Here is a 24,828-nt window from a genome sequence, read left to right as displayed (position 1 = left end):
ACATGGGATTGGAAGATAACAGTGATGAAGGGAGCTGTACACTCTCACCTCTCTCACACAGTCTCCCCTGTGTTGTTCTGCACTGAATTCTTCAAATGTCTTCGGCTTAAAAGCTGGTCAGGTCTCCAAAGCAGGTGTGCCACTTGTAAAAGGAGCAGGTAGAGGCACCCCAACCTTACCCCCAATACTGGAAAGCACAGAATGATCCTCACTGATAGACTCTAATACTATGAGCTGCTCTCTCCATTTACATTCATCATATCCACTGCAGTTGCTGGCCTCTCAAACAGCTCCTTCACAGGGACCGTTTCAAGGCTCTTGGAGTCTCCCAGCCCCACATCCAGCTGATGATCTACAAGTTGGGGACGGAGCTGCTACCCAAAGCCACTCATTGTTGCTGACTCCAGGTTGGCCAGCGGCTGGAACTGCAGGAACCAGGTGTTGCTGCACCGCAAAGGGACAGGTTGGAACCCGTGGCAAAGGGCGGTGACCGGCTCCTCCCCTCTCTCGGTTTCTCCATTCCCATTGCTGTTATCTGACACCCTGACCGAGCCTCGATCCACACAGCCCATAAAAGCAGTTGGGAGCGCCCTCAGTCCCAGCAGCCGTTCAGTTTCGGACTCCGGGTTCTCTCAAACAACCTCAACATGTCTCGTTCGAGTTTCTCCTACAGGTCCTCAAGCGGCAGCGTCAGAGGATTGGGCGGAATAGGAGGCAGATTATCCTCCGCACGGATTGTGGGCAGCAGCGGGACTGCCTTCCCCATACAGGGGAGAGCACAGAGTTTGATCCTAAGTCAATCACGGAGAAAAGCGGCACCGCTCCACAGGAGCTCAGGTTATGGGGGGAGTTCGGGGTTTAGCAGCGGCTTCTCGGGGGCGCTGATCCAGAAATCCACTAACATTGACCTCAGCAGCCCTCTCCCTCAAAATGACACCAGCCTGCAGAGTGTCCGCTTGGAGGAGAGCAGACAGATCAAGGGGCTCAACAACCAGTTTGTCAAATTCATTGACCAGGTAAAGTTCAGAGCTATCCAGGCGGCCGTGTTTGGAAGCCAGTGTTCTGTGCCTTTTCTCAATGACTTGGTGTGTCTCCAGAAATGTGTGTTCTCACTTTGCAGCCGATTCAGTTCCAACGTAACTGTGTCTTCATTTTACACCGGCAGGTTCGTTACCTGGAACAGAGCAATAAGAAACTGGAGGTCAAACTGAATCTCCTGAAAGAACAAGGAGAATACAAATCCAACATCGACAGCATGTTCCAGACTTACATCGACAACCTGAAAAGACAACTGGAAACACTGGGGCAGGAGAAACTCAGGTTCGAGGCCGATCTTGTCCAAATGCAAGGTCTGGTTGAAGACTTCAAGGGCAAGTAAGTGCGCTGCTGCTGAATTTGGGCAAGTTTTGGTTCCTATCCCTTGTCGTGTCTGAACGAGACAAAGTCCCAGGTTGACATTAGGACCACTTTGACAAATTGAGCAGGAGCTGGCAAAATGGCACCTGGAGAAATAACCCTCTGGATGGTCATGTAGACTAAACTGCAGGAGTGAGGGGAAATGGCTGTACTCGTCCCCGTCACATTAGTGGCAGCTGAGTCCGCTGTTTTCCCACTGGGATCCAGCTGGTTGCCGCATTTGGCATCAGTCGCCCTGCATTGTGGAGATGGAAACATCAGTCAGCGCCCCGGTTCCTGTAGGGTCACTTCTCCGGGACAGGGAAGTGTCCGAGTGTGGGCATCTGGGCTGCGGACCACAGGACGGAGCAAGTATCTGGGTCTGGAGGAGCTGTTTGCTGAACGAATCTGTTGTAAAGGTGGAGGAGCCTCCCAGAGCTGTGAAGGTCAGGGAGAGGGATGAGTGAATTGGGGTAATGGGGTGGGGTGGGCAGTTAGTGGGTTTGGTAAACTCGGGCTGCAGGGAAAGGTGATTATCTGGATAGATATTTGATAAATAGACAATGTAATGTCAACTGGGCAGTAGGATTGATTTCCACAGGATTCTCAGTAAAATAATCTGCTTCATTCCAGATACGAAGATGAAATTAACAAGCGCACGGAAATGGAGAATGAGTTTGTCCTGGTCAAGAAGGTGAGCTGACTATACATATATATATATATATATCTGTCTGCAGGCCGAAAGCAAACGGCTCTCTTGAGAGAGTTTTTCAAAATACTTTGTCCTTCTCCTCTTTAGGACGTGGATGACTCCTACATGAGCAAAGTAGAGCTGGAAGCTAAACTGGAAAGCCTCACCGATGAAATCGACTTCCTGCGATCAATCTTTGAAGAGGTAACAATGTGACATGGCCCACAATTGTCCTCTGCTGTTTAATCTAATCCAGTGTAATCCAATGCAGCTCGAACGCTTCCAATCACTTTTCAATCTTTTCTCCCGCCGATCTTTAGGAAATCCGTGAGCTGCAGGCACAGATTCAGAACACATCTGTCAGCGTGCAACTGGACAGTGGACCCAAACTGGACATCGAACAACTCATTACTGAAGCCAAAATTCAGTATGAAAACATGGCCAATCAGAGCCGTAAAGAAGCGGAGATTTGGAAACAGACTAAGGTTAAGATCCCAATCCTCATGTCCCACATTGATTGATAGATCTGCAGTCGATGCTGAAGTGTGAAATCTTTTGCTAACTCCGTGTCAATGTTTCGTTGTAGATGCAGGAACTGAGCATGTCGTCTGGACAATATGGGGATGAGCTCCGTGTGACCAAGGATGAGGTTAAACAGATGAATCAGCGTATCCGTGCACTGAATAATGATATTGAGAGCCTGAGAAACGAGGTAGGCAAAGAAGTGAAAGCAACATGATAATGGGAACAAGTGAATAATTGTTGTGAATGGCGCTTTGTCTTTCTGGGTGTGTCTCATTCTCTCCCCCGTCCTACCCCATCCAAAACAACAATTGGACAAGAAGTGGTGGCGGGATCAGTGCAATCTTGCCTATTTCTGCCAGTCTTGCTCTCTCACTGATGGTAACTTTTCGATAATAGTAAGGAACCATTCCAGTGTGAATCCCTTGCCAGCCTGCAGTGCACACGACACTGCTGTTCCCAATTCATTGTCATGATGCCACCAGCAAACACATCTTGCCTTGACCCCCTGCCTTTCACGAGGACTCGTTTTGAGCGCTGTTCTGATGCACAAAGTGTCGATGGAACTGACCATGTGAATATTTGTGTTACTTAGCGTCTCAAACTGGAGGCTTTAATCAAAGAAGCCGAGGAACGCGGCGAGCTGTCACTCAGAGGTGCAAAGGATAGGATTGAAGACCTGAAAACTGCCCTGGCCAATGCACAACAACAGCTGATGAAACAAGTCCAGGAATATGAGGCGCTGCTGCAAGTCAAGTTATATCTGGATGTTGAAATTTCCACCTACAAGTCTCTGCTGGAGGGAGAGGAGGAAAGGTAGGATATGGGGCAGTTACAAACTCCAGCCATCACACTGAGCACAGTGCATCATTTTCTCTAGTGGCAGATTACAATCTGTACTTGTGCTTTATTGTTATCTGTTAATGGAATAAAGTGCGGGAACTCGGAGTGCCAGGGTATTCTACAAGAACTTCGGTTTAAAAGCGGCTTGGTATCTAAGGAGACACAAACATCACACTCACTCTCAGAATGAATCCCTGGCCTGTGACTCATTCTTTCTTTCATAGAGATAAACCAGTAAAGCTCTCCTGATGGCTCACTGGGTGTGGGCATTGTGGAACTGAGCTATACCGAGCAGAAGCTGAACCAGATCAGTGGTTGAGGCATTCAGTTGGGCTGTGGGTCCCAAGCAATGGGGGGGTAAAAGCAGCCCTGGAGCCTGTTCCTGATGGCTATACAGTGTGTTCTGCTTGAAGTTCTGGATCTCCCTGCCCCATGACCAAATGGCCTGTTGGCATTTGCTGCCAGTGGCCATACATGAAGAGTGGGCACTTTGGGCGAGGGTCTGGAGGGTGACCGTGCCCATTCGACACTGAACCCCAGCAGATGCCGGTGTTCCTGGGAGATGGAGAAAATTGGTCAACTCAAGAGAAATCTGACTGTAAATATGCTGCAAATACCTGCTGTAATGTGATTGTGTTTCCATTATCAACAGGATGATAAGTGGGGTAAAAACCCTTAACATCCAGCAAGTACAGAGCCAAGGTAAGAGAATTCCTAATTCCTAGTTTGAAGTAAGAATTCCGGGAGCAAGAGCTAGAAATCCAAAACAAAAATGTGAAATTCTGTAATTTTCATTTGTTGAGAAGCGAATAGACAGGTTGTTATTTCAACTCCCAGTCTGTGTGATCGGAAGAAGGATCTATACAGTGCTTCCCGAACCTTAACCTCTCTTTGTTCAGTTCCCAGAGGCTGATAGAATGGCTTTGTATTTCCATATTTCAGATCTCACTTTAGTCATACATAAGTGTAAATAATGTCTCTGTGTTTAACAATGAGATCAATAGGTGTTCAATGTAAGTACTTCTATTACTGCTGACTACACAACTTGTTATCCTGACCCCCATGCTGGCTGATAATGTTTAATGATTCCTTCTCCTTTAGTACTGTCCCCCTCCATTTTAAATGAGCCACTATCACCCCCCACCACATAAATTCCGCATTTCACCCTGTGTTCCTGCAAACTGCTGACCCATCTCCGACCTTGCTTTTCTCTTAAAGTCCTTGAATGTGTTGTTGCCTTCCAAAGCAGTGTCCATCTATTCTGCAACTCTATGTTTGATCCTCTTTAATCAGCTTTCTGCCATTCTAACAGCACAGAAACAGTCCTTATCTAAGTCACAAAAGACATCCAATGTGATTGTGGCCACAGTAACATATATCTCCTCATCCTTTTCTATCTGTCTGCAGCCATAGACATGTTTGACCACAGCAGTGTCCCTCCAGTACCTCTTTTGCTTTGTCCACTGGTTGGGCCTGTGACTTAACATGGTGATGACCAAAGCCATTACCTTTGATCGCAGCCACAAGCTATGTTCGCTATTCAAGAAATCCACCTCCTCCATGGCCACTGCCTGAGGCTGAACCAGATATTCGCAATCTTGGTGTCGGACTGGACCCTGAGCTCTGCTTCTGAACCCATAGCCACAACAACACCAAAACCACCCACCTCCATCTCCGTAATATCATCTTTCTCCACAACTGCCTCAGCTCATCGTATGCTGAAAACCACACTCATGCCTTTGTTACTTCCAGACTCAACTATTCCAATGTTCTCATGGCCAGCATTCCAAACCCCACCCTCCTGAAACTCCAGCTCATTCAAAGTTCTGCTGCCCATAGCCTAACATGTTCCAAGTCCTGTTCACCCTTTGTGCTCATCGATCTACACTTGCTCCAAACCAGGCAATGCCTTGAACTGATAATTCTCATCCTTGTGCTCAAGTTCCTCCAGGGCATCATCCCTTTCTGTCTCTGTAACTTCTTCCAGCTCTACAATGCCCTGAGATCTCTGTGCCCCTGCAGTATTGGCCTCTTCCACATCCCTGATTTACATCACCCCACCAGGGGCAGCCACACTTTCAGTAACCAAGACTCAAAGTTTAGGAATTCCCTCCCTGAACCACTCCTCCTCTCTCCCTCTCTGCCTCCTCCTTTAAGAGCTACATGTTTGAGCGACCTTTTCATCACCATCCTCATATGTGGCTTGGTGTCAAATATTTGTTTGATAATGTTCCTGGAAAGCACCTTGTGACATTTTCCTGTGTTAAATGTGCTATCTAAATGCAAATTACTCTTCTTGTTGTACTTGTTCTTTGAATTACTAATGTACTTTAGGGACCAAAATCGGCCATCCTTACTATGTCACTCCAGACCCACAGCAATGTGGTTGACTCTTAAATGCCTTCAGCAATGGCCAAGCAAGCCACTCAGTTCAAAGGCAGTTAGGGATGGGCAGTGATGCCCACATCCCATGAAAGAATAAAGAAAAGAAAGTGTGAGACCCAGAGTATAAGACGGTGTTTTGTTTTTCCTCTTTTACAGGTAATTTTCAGCAGTTCCGTGACTTGAGTAGCGGATTAGAAAGTTCTCTCGGTTTAGGAGGCTCTGGTAGTGGCAGAAGTAGCCAAACAGTGATTGTGAAATCAATGGAGCAAAGCCGTGGTGGTGGATATCTTTCTTCATATTGAATCATCGAGGGATAAACTAATGCCAACGGAGTCTCTTACCAGCCCACTGAGTTGATTGTCAGAGCTCTATTTCCTCTTATTTCCTGGATCTTTTAAAATGGGAAATATCCCAAAGTTTCCGGTGCTCAACTCTGTTTCAATTCTATCTATTATTTTGTATCGGGGATCTGCCTTTTATGACATTTCTGTTATATGAATAAACTTCTAATCAATAAATCCGGACTGCTTTTTATTTCAGCACAATATGAAGTTAGTGGAAGAAAGAAGTTTCATCTGTTCTTTTGAAATTTAAGATCTTTCAATTTTTATAACATTAAGTTTGGAGCAATGTTGTGAAACATAGAAAGACTAGTTTGTGTATTCCACATAAGGAACACAGCACACCATCATTGAAACCAATCAGTGCATGATATGGATACAGCAAAGATTAGCAACAATTCAAATAATTCAAATAATTCTCCTCCAGCAATCATATCACTTTTTCTATCAGCTGAGAATACAAGCACTGGACATAGGTTATATTGGAATTTCCACAATGGAGTTTGTATATCATAAAGGCAGGCCACCTCATAGCTATGTGATAGCGGGAGATATGTTGGGTTAGAACACTTGTCCTGGGCTATGTGTTGAAATATAGACCAGAGTGATTAGGGAAAGTATCCACCATCTATTGAGTGTAAGTGTTGTACAGAAATTGATTTTGTGCAGTCTCTAACACGTTCCCAGTTAGTGTGGGACTACAGTACGATGTGGTCCCTAATTTGTAGTGCAGCCTCACTCAGAGAAATCACAGGATAGCTCGCGTGGGGAATGGAAAAATACCATACTGATGTAATAATGCCTTCGGAACTGAGGCATATTTCTGGACCCAAGAAGAGGAGCTCTTGTCTGGACCACATTGTGCTTCCCAACCTCAATTGGGCTTGTTCAACATTGAATTTGCAATCAAAATGGAAAGTGTTCCATTCCTCACCTGTACAGCTGTTTGGTTAAACTACAGTAAAACTTAGGATCCAGAAGGAATGCTTCTGTGAAAAGACAAATGTCTCTCTGATGTAATAAGAACAATATAATAATTTGAGTATTGCTGTAAAAAGAGACATGCAGTCAAAGCTTTCCATCTTGCACTCATCAGGACAGAATCGCAACATACCAAATTTGAAAGGGAACAAAAGGAGTCTACTTGCCAACCAATCAACATCCTTTTTTCATGCAGGTCATACTGTTGTTTCCTTTGGAGACTCTGCACCCTCTCCAAGGCCAATATACCCTTCATGAGGTTCAATCCCTAAAACCCAACACAATGTTCTAAATGAAAAGCAAAATACTGTGGATGCTGGAGATCTGAAATAAAAACAAAGTGCTGTAAAAACCCAATCTGTACAAAGCTGCAACACCCACAAGTGTCTCTTCTCACTTCATATGCTAGGCTATGATTCAGTGATCACTGTTTAAGCTGGACTGTGTTTATGACATTCCTTGAAAACTAACAAGAATTTGTCCATGGACACCGCACTTGATTGGAGTGGAGAGGAGGAGGAGGAGGAGAAGGAAAAAGAGCACCAGCAGCAATGGCATCCTGTTGGAGGAATTGCAGGAAGGCTGCTGGAAAATGCAGCACCAGAGGGGCAGGCACGCAGCAGGCCTTGCCCAGCTCCCACTGTGTACAGACAGAGACTCAGCTTCCTTCAGCTGTCCAAGGAGCAGTGCTTCAGGAGGCTACCATTGTCAAGGCAGCTGGTCACGGATCTCTGCCACCTCACCCTATGGGGAGATGTTGGTGTAGTGGTAACATCTTTGGGCTAGTGATTCAGAAACCCAGGTGCACGCTTTGGGGCCATGTGTTCAAATCCCACCATAACAGCTGGTGGAATTTAAATTCAATTAAAAAAATCTCAAATATAAAGCTAAACTCAGTCATGTTGACTATGACAGCTATTATTGATTGCGGTAAAATCCCATCTTGTTCACTAATGCTGATTAGGAAGGGAAATCTACCATCCTTGCCTTGTCTGGCTGACATGTGATTTTGGAACAACAGAAATGCGATTGAGTCTTAACTGCCGTCTGAAATGGTGTGGCAGGGCAGTTAGGGGTGGCCAACAACTGCTGGCCTTGCCAGCGATGTCCAGATCCTGTGAAAAAATAAATGTTATAAAGTGACAGGAAAGTAAAACAATTGTACCCAACAGGTTAAGGCTACTGAAAGAATGATCTGAACTGAACTCTGACAAGTCTCCAGCACCTGATGGACTTCATCCGAGATTATTCAAAGAATTGGCTGCTGAGATAGTTGATGCATTGGTTGTGATTTTCCCTTGATTCTGGAAAGTTCCCATCAGATTGGAAAATAGCGAGTTCAAGTAAGGAGGAAAGCTACAGGCCAGTTAGTCGGACATCTGTCATGGGGAAAAAGTCAGAATTTATTATTAAGGAGTTTATAGCAGGGCACTTAGAAAATTGTATTTTAGTTCCTTGGGGAAGGAACATGAATTGGAACGTAGGAAAAACAGAGGAATATAGAAGGTGGAGGAGATCATTTGGTTCTTTCAAACCTGCTCTGCCATTTAACTTGATCGTGGCTGATCTTTTACCTCAACACCATTTTCCTGTATTGTCCCTGTATCCTTTGATGTCATTGGTATCTCGAAATCTATCCACCTGTGTTTTGAACATACTCAATGACAGCCTCCACAGCTCTCTGGGGCAAGGAGTTACAAAGATTCACCACCCTCTGAGTGAAGAAATTCCTCCTCATCTCGGTCTTAAATGGCCTACTCATATTTTGAAACTGTGTGCCCTGGTTCCAGACCCCTCCAACCAGGGGAAATATCGTTCCTGCATCCACCCTGTTGACCTGTGTAAGAATTTTGTACCTTCAATGTGTACATTTAGGAAGTCACAAAAGTATGCAGGTTGGGTTTTCATGAGACAAACACAATTCCAGCCCTATATGTATCCTACATTTATCAGCAAAGGCAATCACCATTCAAATCAGAGATACATGTAGAATAGAGAGATAAATGTTTGTTGAATACTTGATGTTCTAAATCCTAATTCCTTCAATGAGCTCACCTCTCATTCTGCTGAACTGTAGAGATTACAGGCCCAGTGTCCTCAACCTCTCCTCAGAGGACAATCCTGTTATCCCAGGGAATAATCTAATGAACATTTGTTACACTCCCTTGATGGCCAGTATATCTTTCCTTAGGTAAGGAGTCCAAACCGACACAAAATACTCCAGGTGTGGAGGGATGCAGATGATCAGGTCCAGGGCTTTTATCAACTTTCTGCCCCAATAATTTCTCCAGGCATCCTTTTTTACTAATATTAATTTCTATTTAATTATTTAATTAACATTTAACTAATATTAATATTAATTAATTATGGCTCCTCAATCTCATTGGTCCCTTGGCTCCCCAATGTTTCAGGGAGCCTTTTTGTATCTTCCTCTGTGAAGACAGACACAAAGTAACTGTTTAGTTTCTCTGCCATTTCCTTATTCCCCATTATAAATTCTCTACTTTCTGCCTGTAATGGGCTCACCTTTGTCTTTACTCACCTTTTTCTTGTTACACATCTATAGATGCTTTTACACTCCATGTTATGTTACTCGCTTACTTTCATATTTTATTTTCATTTTCTTATCAATTTCTTGGTTCTCCTTTGCTGAATTTTAAAATGCTACTAACCCTCAGGCTTACTATTTTTTGGGCAACTTTATAAGCCTCTTCCCTTGATCTCATAGAATCCTTAACTTCTCTTGTTAGCCATGGTTGGATCACTTTTCCTGCTGGTTTTTTGTGCCATAAAGGAATGTAAATTTGTTGCAAACCATGTATTAATTCTTTAAATGCTAGTCATTGTCTGTCTACCATCATAGCTTTTAATGTAGTTCCCCAGGCTACCTCAGCCAACTTGCTCCTCATTCCATCGTCGTTTCCTTTGTTTAGATCAAAGGCCCTAGTTTTGGAATGAAAGACATATTAAGGTTACTCTTCCCTGAAGGCTCCTTTACAACGAGATTATCAATTAGCCCTTGCTCATTGCACAATACTAGATCTAAAATAGCCTATTCTCATTATTTCCTGTGAGACCCTACATTTTAATTTAGCCCTTCGCTGCTCATATCCTCTAGGCAGCATCTCCTTCCTAGTCCTACTTATGTCATTGGTACCTACATGGTCCATGACCACTGGATCCTCTTCCTGCCACTGCAAGTTCCCCTCCAGCCCAGAGCAGATGTCCTGAACCCTGGCACCGGACAGACAACAGAGCCTTCTGGACTCTCACTCTCAGCTGGAGGGAACTCTGTCTATCCCCCTAAATAAACTGTCCCCTACTAGCCCCGCATTTCTGTTAGCTCCTCCTGTTTGAATGGTTCCCTGTACCATGTTTCGATGGTCAGTTTGCTCGCCCACCCTGCATTCCCACACTTGTCCATACAGTTTGCAAGCCCCTTGAACCTGTTGGACAATTTCAAGTGTTGAGGCTCTTCCACTTCTACTGTCCTGATCTCCTTACCTGCCTCACTTGCAGTCACAGCTTCCTGTCACTGAACAAAACACAAGAGCCTATCATAAGGGTCATGGCCACTTCCAGAAACAAAGTGTCAAGGTAACATATCCCCCTTCCTGCTCTGTTGCAGTGTCTGCAGCTCAGCCTCCAGTTCAATGGCTCGGAGCCAAATCTCTTCAAGCTGCTCACAGTTACTGCAAACGTGTGTTTGTCCTGGATCATGCTGGCATTCAGGGGCTCCCACATCCTGCAGTCGCAGCACATCACCTGCGGTGCCATCCTTATTGTATCTTAATTAAGTAACTAATTAATTATTTGCGTAATTAAATTTGGATGAAATTCATGCATCCTCTCACCCCACTTACTGTACTAATTTAAATCTTCATAATCTAATAAACGCTATCAGTTCAGAATTAAAGAGATAATGGACTCACCACTTCCCTTCTGCTAGTGTCTCTAAACTAATTATGAGGTGGGTATTTTAGGCATATTTAAAAGTTTCATTTTCTAAATTCCAGCTCTTTACAGACAGTCCCTCACAGCAGTTGCTCACTAACAAATAGACTTGTGGCTTTCCTCTGAGGTCACTGTTTGAATACTTTTTCCCTCAAACTCAGTGTTTACTGGAAGCTGAAGCTGTATTCCTCCACAGGTAACAAGCAGGTCCACCTCTCTGCTGCTGCTTCTCCCCACTCCATCTGTGTAAGTGACTTCTCAATGAAGCCTTTCTCTTTACAGCACCACTCTCCTCACTGAAGTCTTACTTTTCATACCCCGCTCTCCTCACTGAACTCTTGCTCTTTATACTCCTACAACATGTATAAAGGGGAAACTGTAGATGTGGTGCATAGGAATTTCCAAAGGGCATTTGATACGGTGCTATGTCAAAGGTTACCACACAAAGTAAGAGCTGATGGTGTAGGTGGTAACATACTAGCATGGATAGAGGATTGGTTAGTTAACAGGAAGCAGAGAGTAGGTATAAATAGGTCATTTACAGGTTAGCAAGCTGTAATTAATGGAGTGCCACAGGGATCAGTGCTGGGGCCTCAACTATTTACAACCTAGAAAAAATGACTTGGATGAAAGGATTGAAAGTAGGGTGGCTAAATTTGCTGATGACACAAAGATGTCAGTAAGATGGAGAGTAACTAGTGAGGAGGATGTAAGGAGCCTGCAAAGGGATATAGGTAGGTTATGTGAGTGGGCAAAGATTTGGCAGATGGAGTATAATGTGGGAAAATGTGGAGCTGTTCACTTTGGTGAGAAGTATAGAAGAGCAGCATATGATTTAAATGGAGAGAGATTGCACAACCCTGAGGTACCGAGGGATCTGGGTATCCTGCTACATGAATCACAAAATGTTAGCATGCAGGTAAGGCAAGTGATTAGGAAGGTAAATGGAATGTTGTTATTTATTGCAAGGGGAATGTCATAGGAAATTAGGGATGTTTTGCTGTAGTCGGACAGGCTGTTGGTGACACCACATCTGGTTTTGGACTCCTTATTTAAGAAAGAATATAATTGTGTTAAAAACAGTTCCAAGAAGATGACTCGACTCATTCCTGGGATGAGGAGCTTATCTTATGAGGAAAGGTTAAACATGTTGGGACAGTATCCTTTGGAGGTTAGAAGAATGAGAGGTAATCTTACTGAAACATTTACGATCTTGAAGGGAGTTGACAGAGTGGTTATGTGAGAGACTGGAACTAGGGGCACAGCTTAAAAATGAGAAATCTCTCATCTATTGATGAGGAGGCTTTTTTTTCTCTAAGAGAGTTGTTAACCTGTGGAATTCTGTTCCCCAGAGAGCAGTGGAGACAGAATCAGTGAATATTTTTAAGACTGAGATAGACTAATTCTTGATTGACAAGGGAGTCAAAGGGCATAAGGAAGTCGGGTTAAGGCCACAATCAAATCAGCCATGAACTTATCAAATGGTGGAGCAGCCTCGAGCGGCTGAATAGCCTACTCCTGCTCCTAGGTCTGTTTGTATGCTTATATGAAGTGATAAGAAAACAGGGCCTGACACTGAAGCTGCCAGTGTGCAGTAGATGGTAGCTGATTTGGCAGGAGGTTTACCTGGATGCTTGTGGAGCTGACTTCAGGAAGGACACTAGCGTTTTTTTGACAGACCTCCCATTGAAACCTGCCAAGAAATCAATTCAGGATGAAGCATTGGCAGACAATGTGCCAAGGACCAGCCTTTGGGCAGAGCACTCATGAATGAATTAAATTCCTACAATACTACATGCAACCAGTTTGCAGGGATTAGGAATATTGCTTCTCCCAATTATCCATGCACAATGTAGTCAGTTTGGATTGATCAAAAATGGGCACTCTTTTCCATTTCAATCCTTTCTTTGAAAAATATTTATTCCCCAAATTTCACAATCTTAAACTTCACTCTGGATGCAAAAATATGGACCGGGGACCCTCGTGAGTTTCCACATTCAAACAGCTGGTGGAGCCCTTGGGACACAGCAGCCAGGGACTGCAATGCTCGTGAACAGTAGATTCTTTCAATGGGCTCTCACACTCTTCTGCTATCTATGTTTTGTCAACCTGAAAGAGCGCAAAACCAGATTATTCCTCAAACGCTTTTTGCCTAGGGAACTTGTTTACAGGCAATAAACTTAAATTTATATCTATGTATTTCTTTTCATTTGTTGACGAAATGTGGGCTTCCCTGGCTGGGCCAGCATTTATTGCCCATCCCTAATTGCCCTTGTGAAGTTGGTGGTGAGCTGCCTTCTTGAACTGCTGCAGTCCATGTGGTGTTGGTACACCCACAGTGCTGTTAGGAAGGGAGTTCCAGGATTTTGACCAAGCCACATTGAGGGCCGGCGATATATTTCCAAGTCAAGATGGTGAGTGACTTAGAGGGGAACTTCCAGGTGATAGTGTTCCCATCTATCTGCTGCCCTTCTCATTCTAGATGGTTGTGGTTGTGGGTTTGGAAGGTGCTGTCTAAGGAGCCTTGGTGAATTCCTGCAGTGTATCTTGTAGATGGTACACACTGCTGCTACTGTGCGTCGGTGGTGGAAGGAGTGAATGTTTGTAGATGTAGTGCCAATCAAGCGGGCTGCTTGCCCTGGATGGTGTTGAGCTTCTTGGGCACTGTGGGAGCTGCACTCCTCCAGGCAAGTGGGGAGTATTCCATCACACTCCTGACTTGTGCCTTGTAGAGGGTGGACAACCTTTGGGAAGTCAGGAGGTGAGTTACTCATCGTTGGATTCCTAGCCTCTGACCTGCTCTTGTAGCCAGAGTATTTATATGGCTGGTCCAGTTCAGCTTCTGGCCACTGGTAACCAACAGCACGTTGATATGGGGATTCAGTGATGGTAATATTATTGAAAGTCAAGGGGTGATGGTTAGATTCTCTCTTGTTGCAGATGGTCATTGCCTGGCTTTTGTGTGGCACGACTGTTACTCACTACTGATCAGCCCAAGCCTGGATATTTTCCAGGCCTTGCAGCAATTGGACATGGACTGCTTCAGTATCTGAGGAGTCATGAATGGTGCTGAACATTGTGCAGTCATCAGCAAACATCCCTACTTCTGACCTTATGATGGGAGGAAGGTCATTGATGAAGCAGCTGAAGATGGTTAGCCTGAGGACCCTACCCTGAGGAACTCCTGCAGTGATGTCCTGGAGCTGAGATGACTGACTTCCACAACCACAACCATCTTCCTTTGTGCTAGGTATGACTCCAACCAGTGAAGAATTTTCCCATTGACTCCAGTTTTGCTAGGGTTCCTTGATGCCACACTTGGTCAAATGCAGCCTTGATGTCAAGGGCAGTCAGTCTCAGCTCAGCTTAGGAGTTCAGCTCATTTGTCCATGTTTGAACCAAGGCTGTAATGAGGTCAGGAGCTGAGTGGCCCTCGCGGAACCCAAACTGGGTGTCAGTGAGCAGGTTATTGCTAAGCAAGTGCCACTTGATAGCACAGTTGATGACGCCCTCCATTACTTGACTGATGATGGACAGTAGACTGATGGGGCGGTAATTGGCCGGGTTGGATTTGTCCTGCTTTTTGTGTATCGGACATACCTGGCCAATTTTCAACATTTTCAGGTAGATACCAGTGTTGTAGCTGTACTGGTACAGTTTGGCTAGGGGCGCGGCAAGTTCTGGAGCATAAGACTTAAGTATTATCGTAGGAATATTGTCAGGGCCCTTTGCCTTTGCAGTATCCAGTGCCTTCTGCCATTACCTGATATCACATGGATTGAATTGAATTGGCTGTAGATTGGCGTCTGTGATGCTGGGGACCTCCAGAGGAGGACGAGATGTATCATTCACTAGGCACTTCTGGCTGAAGATTGTGGCAAACGCTTCAGCCTTATCTTTTGCACTGATGTGCTGGGCTCTTCCATGATTGAGGATGGGGATATTTGTGGAGCCTCCTCCTCCAGTGAGTTGTTTAATTGTCCATCACCATTCACGACTGGATATGGCAGGACTGCAGAGCTTATATCTGATCCGTTGGTTATGGGATTGCTTAGCTCTCTCTATCGCTTGCTGCTTATGCTGTTTGGCATGCAAGTAGCCCTGTATGAAAGCTTCACCAGGTTGAGAGCTCATTTTTAGGAATGTCTGGTGCTGCTCCTGGCATGTCCTGTATTCTTCAATGAATCAGGGTTGATCCCCTGGCTTGATAGTAATGGTAGAGTGGGGGATATGCCAGGCTATGAGGTTACAGATTGTGTTCAAATACAATTCTGCTGCTGCTGATGGTCTACAGCACCCCATGAATGCCCAGTCTTGAGTTGCTAGATCTGTTTGAAATCTACGCCATTTAGAATGGTGGTAGTGCCACACAACACTATGGAGGGTATCCTCAATGTGAAGATGGGACTTTGTCTCCACAACAACTGTGAGGTGGTCACTCCTACTGATACTGTCATGGACAGATGCATCTGCGGCAGCCAGGTTGATGAAGATGAGGTCAAGAATGTTTTTCCTTCTTGTTGCTTCCCTCACCACCTGCCGCAGGCCTGGTCTAGCATCTATGTCCTTTAGGGCTCGGCCAGCTCAGACTGTAGTGGTGCTACTGAGCCACTCTTGGTGATGGACATTGAAGTCCCCTACCCAGAGTGCATTCTGTGCCTTTGCCACCCTCAGTGTCCCGATGTTTCACAAGAGCATAGTCAGGCATCAATTGACATGGAGCCACACTGAGGAGACTTCAGGGTAGAGGAACAGAAGCTCAGTCAGAGAGGTAGCCTGTAAAGAATTCAGTCAATGATGGTGTGGATAAACTGGGCAGTGTCCAAGGGGCTAGAGATAACATGGGATTGGAAGATCACAGTGAAGAAGGGAGCTGTACACTCTCACCTCTCTCACACAGTCTCCCCTGTGTTGTTCTGCACTGAATTCTTCAAATGTCTTCGGCTTAAAAGCTGGTCAGGTCTCCAAAGCAGGTGTGCCACTTGTAAAAGGAGCAGGTAGAGGCACCCCAACCTTACCCCCAATACTGGAAAGCACAGAATGATCCTCACTGATAGACTCTAATACTATGAGCTGCTCTCTCCATTTACATTCATCATATCCACTGCAGTTGCTGGCCTCTCAAACAGCTCCTTCACAGGGACCGTTTCAAGGCTCTTGGAGTCTCCCAGCCCCACATCCAGCTGATGATCTACAAGTTGGGGACGGAGCTGCTACCCAAAGCCACTCATTGTTGCTGACTCCAGGTTGGCCAGCGGCTGGAACTGCAGGAACCAGGTGTTGCTGCACCGCAAAGGGACAGGTTGGAACCCGTGGCAAAGGGCGGTGACCGGCTCCTCCCCTCTCTCGGTTTCTCCATTCCCATTGCTGTTATCTGACACCCTGACCGAGCCTCGATCCACACAGCCCATAAAAGCAGCTGGGAGCGCCCTCAGTCCCAGCAGCCGTTCAGTTTCGGACTCCGGGTTCTCTCAAACAACCTCAACATGTCTCGTTCGAGTTTCTCCTACAGGTCCTCAAGCGGCAGCGTCAGAGGATTGGGCGGAATAGGAGGCAGATTATCCTCCGCACGGATTGTGGGCAGCAGCGGGACTGCCTTCCCCATACAGGGGAGAGCACAGAGTTTGATCCTAAGTCAATCACGGAGAATAGCGGCACCGCTCCACAGGAGCTCAGGTTATGGGGGGAGTTCGGGGTTTAGCAGCGGCTTCTCGGGGGCGCTGATCCAGAAATCCACTAACATTGACCTCAGCAGCCCTCTCCCTCAAAATGACACCAGCCTGCAGAGTGTCCGCTTGGAGGAGAGCAGACAGATCAAGGGGCTCAACAACCAGTTTGTCAAATTCATTGACCAGGTAAAGTTCAGAGCTATCCAGGCGGCCGTGTTTGGAAGCCAGTGTTCTGTGCCTTTTCTCAATGACTTGGTGTGTCTCCAGAAATGTGTGTTCTCACTTTGCAGCCGATTCAGTTCCAACGTAACTGTGTCTTCATTTTACACCGGCAGGTTCGTTACCTGGAACAGATCAATAAGAAACTGGAGGTCAAACTGAATCTCCTGAAAGAACAAGGAGAATACAAATCCAACATCGACAGCATGTTCCAGACTTACATCGACAACCTGAAAAGACAACTGGAAACACTGGGGCAGGAGAAACTCAGGTTCGAGGCCGATCTTGTCCAAATGCAAGGTCTGGTTGAAGACTTCAAGGGCAAGTAAGTGCGCTGCTGCTGAATTTGGGCAAGTTTTGGTTCCTATCCCTTGTCGTGTCTGAACGAGACAAAGTCCCAGGTTGACATTAGGACCACTGTGACAGATTGATCAGGAGCTGGCAAAATGGCACCTGGAGAAATAACCCTCAGGATAGTCATGTAGACTAAACTGCAGGAGTGAGGGGAAATGGCTGTACTCGTCCCCGTCACATTAGTGGCAGCTGAGTCCGCTGTTTTCCCACTGGGATCCAGCTGGTTGCCGCATTTGGCATCAGTCGCCCTGCGTTGTGGAGATGGAAACATCAGTCAGCGCCCCGGTTCCTGTAGGGTCACTTCTCCGGGACAGGGAAGTGTCCGAGTGTGGGCATCTGGGCTGCGGACCACAGGACGGAGCAAGTATCTGGGTCTGGAGGAGCTGTTTGCTGAACGAATCTGTTGTAAAGGTGGAGGAGCCTCCCAGAGCTGTGAAGGTCAGGGAGAGGGATGAGTGAATTGGGGTAATGGGGTGGGGTGGGCAGTTAGTGGGTTTGGTAAACTCGGGCTGCAGGGAAAGGTGATTATCTGGATAGATATTTGATAAATAGACAATGTAATGTCAACTGGGCAGTAAGATTGATTTCCACAGGATTCTCAGTAAAATAATCTGCTTCATTCCAGATACGAAGATGAAATTAACAAGCGCACGGAAATGGAGAATGAGTTTGTCCTGGTCAAGAAGGTGAGCTGACTATACATATATATATATATATATCTGTCTGCAGGCCGAAAGCAAACGGCTCTCTTGAGAGAGTTTTTCAAAATACTTTGTCCTTCTCCTCTTTAGGACGTGGATGACTCCTACATGAGCAAAGTAGAGCTGGAAGCTAAACTGGAAAGCCTCACCGATGAAATCGACTTCCTCCGATCAATCTTTGAAGAGGTAACAATGTGACATGGCCCACAATTGTCCTCTGCTGTTTAATCTAATCCAGTGTAATCCAATGCAGCTCAAACGCTTCCAATCACTTTTCAATCTTTTCTCCCGCCGATCTTTAGGAAATCCGTGAGCTGCAGGCACAGATTCAGAACACATCTGTCAGCGTGCAACTGGACAGTGGACCCAAACTGGACATCGAACAACTCATTACTGAAGCCAAAATTCAGTATGAAAACATGGCCAATCAGAGCCGTAAAGAAGCGGAGATTTGGAAACAGACTAAGGTTAAGATCCCAATCCTCATGTCCCACATGGATTGATAGATCTGCAGTCGATGCTGAAGTGTGAAATCATTTGCTAACTCCGTGTCAATGTTTCGTTGTAGATGCAGGAACTGAGCATGTCGTCTGGACAATACGGGGATGAGCTCCGTGTGACCAAGGATGAGGTTAAACAGATGAATCAGCGTATCCGTGCACTGAATAATGATATTGAGAGCCTGAGAAACGAGGTAGGCAAAGAAGTGAAAGCAACATGATAATGGGAACAAGTGAATAATTGTTGTGAATGGCGCTTTGTCTTTCTGGGTGTGTCTCATTCTCTCCCCCGTCCTACCCCATCCAAAACAACAATTGGACAAGAAGTGGTGGCGGGATCAGTGCAATCTTGCCTATTTCTGCCAGTCTTGCTCTCTCACTGATGGTAACTTTTCGATAATGGTGAGGAAACATTCCAGTGTGAATCCCTTGCCAGCCTGCTGTGCACACGACACTGCTGTTCCCAATTCATTGTCATGATGCCACCAGCAAACACATCTTGCCTTGACCCCCTGCCTTTCACGAGGACTCGTTTTGAGCGCTGTTCTGATGCACAAAGTGTCGATGGAACTGACCATGTGAATATTTGTGTTACTTAGCGTCTCAAACTGGAGGCTTTAATCAAAGAAGCCGAGGAACGCGGCGAGCTGTCACTCAGAGGTGCAAAGGATAGGATTGAAGACCTGAAAACTGCCCTCTCCAATGCACAACAACAGCTGATGAAACAAGTCCAGGAATATGAGGCGCTGCTGCAAGTCAAGTTATATCTGGATGTTGAAATTTCCACCTACAAGTCTCTGCTGGAGGGAGAGGAGGAAAGGTAGGATATGGGGCAGTTACAAACTCCAGCCATCACACTGAGCACAGTGCATCATTTTCTCTAGTGGCAGATTACAATCTGTACTCGTGCTTTATTGTTATCTGTGAATGGAATGAAGTGCAGGAACTCAAAGTGCCAGGGTATTCTACAAGAACTTAGGTTTAAAAGTGGCTTGGTATCTAAGGAGACACAAACATCACCCTCACTCTCAGAATGAATCCCTGGCCTGTGACTCATTCTTTCTTTCATAGAGATAAACCAGTAAAGCTCTACTGATAGCTCACTGGGTGTGGGCATTGTGGAACTGAGCTATACCGAGCAGAAGCTGAACCAGATCAATGGTTGAGGCATTCAGTTGGGCTGTGGGTCCCAAGCAATGGGGGGGTAAAAGCAGCCCTGGAGCCTGTTCCTGATGGCTATACAGTGTGTTCTGCTTGAAGTTCTGGATCTCCCTGCCCCATGACCAAATGGCCTGTTGGCATTTGCTGCCTGTGGCCATACATGAAGAGTGGGCACTTTGGGCGAGGGTCTGGAGGGTGACCGTGCCCATTCGACACTGAACCCCAGCAGATGCCGGTGTTCCTGGGAGATGGAGAAAATTGGTCAACTCAAGAGAAATCTGACTGTAATTATGCTGCAAATACCTGCTGTAATGTGATTGTGTTTCCATTATCAACAGGATGATAAGTGGGGTAAGAACTCTTAACATCCAGCAAGTACAGAGCCAAGGTAAGAGAATTCCTAATTCCTAGTCTGAAGTAAGAATTCCGGGAGCAAGAGCTAGAAATCCAAAACAAAAATGTGAAATTCTGTAATTTTCATTTGTTGAGAAGCGAATAGACAGGTTGTTATTTCAACTCCCAGTGTGTGTGTTCTGAAGAAGGATCTATACAGTGCTTCCCAAACCTTAACCTCTCTTTGTTCAGTTCCCAGAGGCTGATAGAATGGCTTTGTATTTCCATATTTCAGATCTCACTTTAGTCACAGATATTTGTAAATAATGTCTCTGTGTTTGATGATGAGCTCAATAGGTGCTGCAGATTGGGGCAAGCCGAAATTTCTTGTAATGCTGCTGCTCTTTGTCTGCTCCTGTGTCGATGAAAGGGGATTTTTCAAAACTCATCTCCATGGAGGACCTTTTTTGATGACCACACATGTCACACATTTGAAGTTTGTTTTTTTTTGCTTTCAGGTTATGTTTCGGGGTCTAATGCCATCAGTTATGGAATGCCTTCAAGTTTTGAAACCTCTCATTTCGGTTCAGCAATCTCGACAACTGGCTCTAAAAGCACAAAACGTCTGCTTGTGAGGGAAACTGAGCAGGTAGATGGAATTACAGTGTCTTCAACTACAACACCATTGATCTAATGGATAGAAAGGCTTGTCCACTCTCTGTTTATGGCCTCCAGACAAATCAATTTTCATCCTACATCTACGTCTGAGAGTTCAGTTCTAGTTTTGCATATTTGGGGAGCCTTCCTTTTGTACTAACACTGGTGAATCAGCAAATCCACAGTCGTTTAAGTCTTAAGGGAGTTGTTGGGTAAGAACTTGTCCCAGTCTGTCGACATTCAGAAAAATTACTCATCAGTCTGCCTCATACATGCAGCATGGGTGTCATATTAATTAATTCTCCTTGTGACTGCCATGTGATCCCAGTAGCACTGCATCTGATTATTTGTTAGTGACTTCACCATTTGGCTGGTAGTATAAATTTGACATCACCAAAAATCTGGTGGGCAGACATATTTTGGGATTAATTAGTGTGAATACTCAGTATCTCCTTGACGTTCTGTGACTTTGTTCTGGAAATATAGATATCTAGCTCCTTAAAGGTTATTTTGGGCTTACAGGAAAACTACCTAAGATACTTTACTTTAATTGTTGGGCTCTTTAGAATAGGAAATGATCCAATGTTTTCTGTATGGATCTGTTTCACATTCTATATCTTCTTGTACTAAAGAATTATCTTTTCATCACATTCTATGAAATATTGAATAAATATGTCTTTTGCAATTCCAAATTGTTTTTTCTCTGTTCCGCACATCTATCTCTCTGTTTGATTCTCCTGCACTGATTTTTTTCCCCCATCATGCTTTAGATGTTACATATTTGTACTTCAGAATTTCTGAGCCGCACTTGTTCTTAATCTATTCATAAAAAAACTACAGCTGAACAGGCAAGACATATACCAAGCACAAATATATAAAAGGACATACAGAATGAGTGAGAATCAGAATACCATGCTCAGTAAAAAAAAAAGGATTTTGGGTTGCCAGTTTAGCTTAGCAGTGCCATTAAAATGAGTTGTCTCATCACAGAAAGAGATCAAATAAAGTTATGTACAGACTCTTTTTTTTTCAATGTTTTCATGCATACTCTTCAGCGGCCTATCCCTATGTTAGAAACTGAAGTGTAGACTTCCCTCAAGTCCTCCAGTGAACAAGATCAAAGCCATACTGCAGTCACCCAGATGCACCAGTGTCATTGCCAGATTACAATTCCCAGAAAAAACTACCTCACTTTCTCTCTTCCAAACAAGTCAAAGAAGGCAAGGCATTAAGATGAATTCTGGCTTGCCCTGATTATTATAGCAACCATATTTTTAAAATTCTGGCACTTGATTGTGTTTCAAGAAATCCCAGCCAGAACATCCCTATCTAGGTTTCTATTTACACATGGATACATTTTCTGGTGTCTCACATTTTGTCTTATAATATTCCACTTCATTAATTAGCTCAAAGCAAAACAGCAGCAATTCAGAGCTCAGATGGCATAAAACAGATAAATCAAAAGTAAGGAATGAGGCTCTAAAATTTTTACAAAAAGCAAACAAACCAGATATTGTATTCTCAAACTTAATTTCAGATAGGTTGCACACATAAGGTATGATAATCTACTCAATTGTTACACCATAGCACCTGTGAATAGTAAAACCAGTAGTTTCTTAATGTTAACATAAAAAGAACAAAGCTTCTTTACTATTTTCTCAGTGAAATTGTTCAAGAGTATTTCAGTTTGTTTTTCTAAATTATCTCAACCTAGCTGGAAGATACATTTGAATTACTGCATTCCTCACTATTGGCTGCTCCCTCCATCAATCACATTCACTATCACACTTAGTTCCAGCCACAGGCAACAACACCTATCCACTGGTGGGATTTAATGACTCTTATGATAGATGACACATCTGACAGTGTAGCACTCCCTCAGTGTATGTCCCTAAGTCACTTCTGACTCAGAGTTGAGAGTGCATCCATTGAGTTTAGGCTTACTTCTGACATACTGTGGCTAGAAGGCAGGTCAGAGGCTAGGAATGTGATGATGAGTAACTCACCCCCTGACTCCCCAAAGTCTGTCCGTCATTTACAAGGCACAAGTCAGAAGTATGATGGAATACTCCCCACTTGCCTGGATGAGTGCAGCTCCCATAACATTCAAGAAGCTTGATACCATCCAGGACAAAGCAGTCTGCTTGATTGGCACCACATCCACAAACATGCACTCTCTCCACCACCGACACACAGTAGCAGCAGTGTGTACCATCTACAAGGTGCATGGAAGGAATTCACCAAGGCTCCTTAGACAGCACCTTCCAAACCCACAACCACTACCATCTAGAAGGACAAGAGCAGCAGATAGATGAGAACACCACCATCTGGAAGTTTTCCTTCAAGCCACTCATCATCCTGACTTGGAAATATATCGCCGTTCCTTCACTGGTGCTGAAGTCCTGAAACTCCCTTCCCAACAGCACTGTGGGTGTACCTACACCACATGGGCTGCAGCGGTTCAGGAAGGCAACTCACCACCAGCTTCTCAAGGGCAACTGGGGATAGACAATAAAAGCTGGCCCAGTCAGCGAAGCCCACATCCCGTGAATGAATAAAAAAAAATCCCTTGCATAGGTTTTGCTATTTGTAACTATTTCAAAAAATCTGAACACCATTCGCAGTATTTTGCTTTCAATAAATCTGAATATGGCACTCGCTCAGGAATCAGCTTTGCTCTCAGAGCCTGAAAGCTCCTTGTGGTGTTGCATTCATTTCTTATTTAAGTGTTATGACGTGGCAGATGATGTGTGCCAGGTGGAACAAATGCACAAGGGAAACTTGGTCATGCTATCACAATGGTTTTGCAATTTGTATTTATTACAAGATGTGTGCACTGAATTCAGAAGTAATGAGTCCCCCAGGACATTTAGAGATTTAAAAAAAAATAAATTAAAATACTTATTAACAAAATAAAAGATTTCAAGCACATACATAAGACTACAATTACTTGCTACTATAACAAATCCTAAAATTCCTAATTGACCTGACTCCCAGTTACGCCCCCTTTAGGACAATGGTCCCAAAATAGATTTTAGATTTTAAACAAAGCCAGCAAATTAACACAATATCCACTTGACAGTGGAATTCCAAATGGCTTTTCCCCAACTTCAGTTACTTTACAAGGCAGACTTATGCACAAATGGCTGGAGGCTTCTTGGAGGCTGTTTAGATCTTGCATGGTCTTCTTTACATAGCCTTTCATTCTCCTTTATATAGGTTTCTCTCTCTTTAATATGTAAGTTCTATTGTTCCATATGTCTTTGAAACTGTAACTTCCTCATAATATAACTTTTATGTTGCCAATATTGTCAGTAACCTTTGGGAAAAATAAACACTTAGCCTTGCTTATCTGGTTAGTTGTAAACAGACTATGATCCCTTTGAAATCCAAACAATCCCTTCATTTATCTAAAAATGCAAATTCCCTTCATACCTTACATGCTAAGCCAACATCTATGTTTACTCATTAGCATCTCAAGCACATTTCTATACTTAGCTTTTTTTGATGATTTCAAGCTTGCAGTCTACTTGATTCCAAATGTAATTACATCACACAGAACCACCTCTACTTACCCCCCATAAACCTACTTCACAATAAACCAGAAAAATATTATGAAAATTATACATTCAACACAAAGTGTCAGTGCTGGTACAACATCAGTTGGCGAACTCAGCTCTGGTTATGCTTCAGCGAGTTCTACAAATCTTTCAAGTAAATATCTGTTGGACAGTAAATAAGGTGGGGATAAACATATTCACTTTGAAATCCTAGAGGAACTAGTTTATTAATGAAAGCAATTACTTGAGGCCTCTCAAGTTTCAATTACTTCCAGTGACAGTCACTTTTTTATGTAACTGGGAAAGAAAATTAGCCTTGTCCAACCTTTTAAAAATGCATTTATGGGATGTGGGCGTTGCTGGCTAAGCCAGCATTTATTGCCTATCCCTAATTGCCCCTAGCTGAGAAGGTGGTGGTGAGCTGCCTTCTTGAACTGGAGCAGTCCATGTGGTGTAGGTACACCCAGAATGCTGTTAGGGAGGGAGTTCCAGGGTTTTGACTGGGCGACAGTGAAGGAACGGTGATATATTTCCAAGTCAGGATGGTGAGTGGCTTGGAGGG

At 44.5% G+C, this 24,828-nt stretch overlaps 2 protein-coding genes across 2 annotated transcripts; both read left to right on the top strand.

The window, feature by feature from the left end:
• Positions 1 to 581: 581 nt before the first annotated feature.
• On the top strand, positions 582 to 6,354 carry LOC121273225 (keratin, type II cytoskeletal 8-like). The gene is made up of 9 exons (XM_041180241.1): positions 582 to 1,016; positions 1,166 to 1,374; positions 2,029 to 2,089; positions 2,195 to 2,290; positions 2,407 to 2,571; positions 2,673 to 2,798; positions 3,204 to 3,424; positions 4,104 to 4,153; positions 5,993 to 6,354. The coding sequence occupies exons 1-9, from the start codon at positions 648 to 650 to the stop codon at positions 6,136 to 6,138; spliced, it is 1,443 nt and encodes a 480-aa protein (XP_041036175.1). The 5' UTR covers positions 582 to 647; the 3' UTR covers positions 6,139 to 6,354.
• A 10,178-nt stretch (positions 6,355 to 16,532) lies between these two features.
• On the top strand, positions 16,533 to 21,398 carry LOC121273222 (keratin, type II cytoskeletal 8-like). The gene is made up of 9 exons (XM_041180238.1): positions 16,533 to 16,967; positions 17,117 to 17,325; positions 17,980 to 18,040; positions 18,146 to 18,241; positions 18,358 to 18,522; positions 18,624 to 18,749; positions 19,155 to 19,375; positions 20,055 to 20,104; positions 20,568 to 21,398. The coding sequence occupies exons 1-9, from the start codon at positions 16,599 to 16,601 to the stop codon at positions 20,741 to 20,743; spliced, it is 1,473 nt and encodes a 490-aa protein (XP_041036172.1). The 5' UTR covers positions 16,533 to 16,598; the 3' UTR covers positions 20,744 to 21,398.
• Positions 21,399 to 24,828: the final 3,430 nt, after the last annotated feature.

This window comes from Carcharodon carcharias, chromosome X (assembly GCF_017639515.1).
Source record: "Carcharodon carcharias isolate sCarCar2 chromosome X, sCarCar2.pri, whole genome shotgun sequence".
NCBI lineage: Eukaryota > Metazoa > Chordata > Chondrichthyes > Lamniformes > Lamnidae > Carcharodon > Carcharodon carcharias.
The sequence above is the reverse complement of the archived record's forward strand: the minus strand, read 5'-3'. Positions and strand labels throughout refer to the sequence as shown.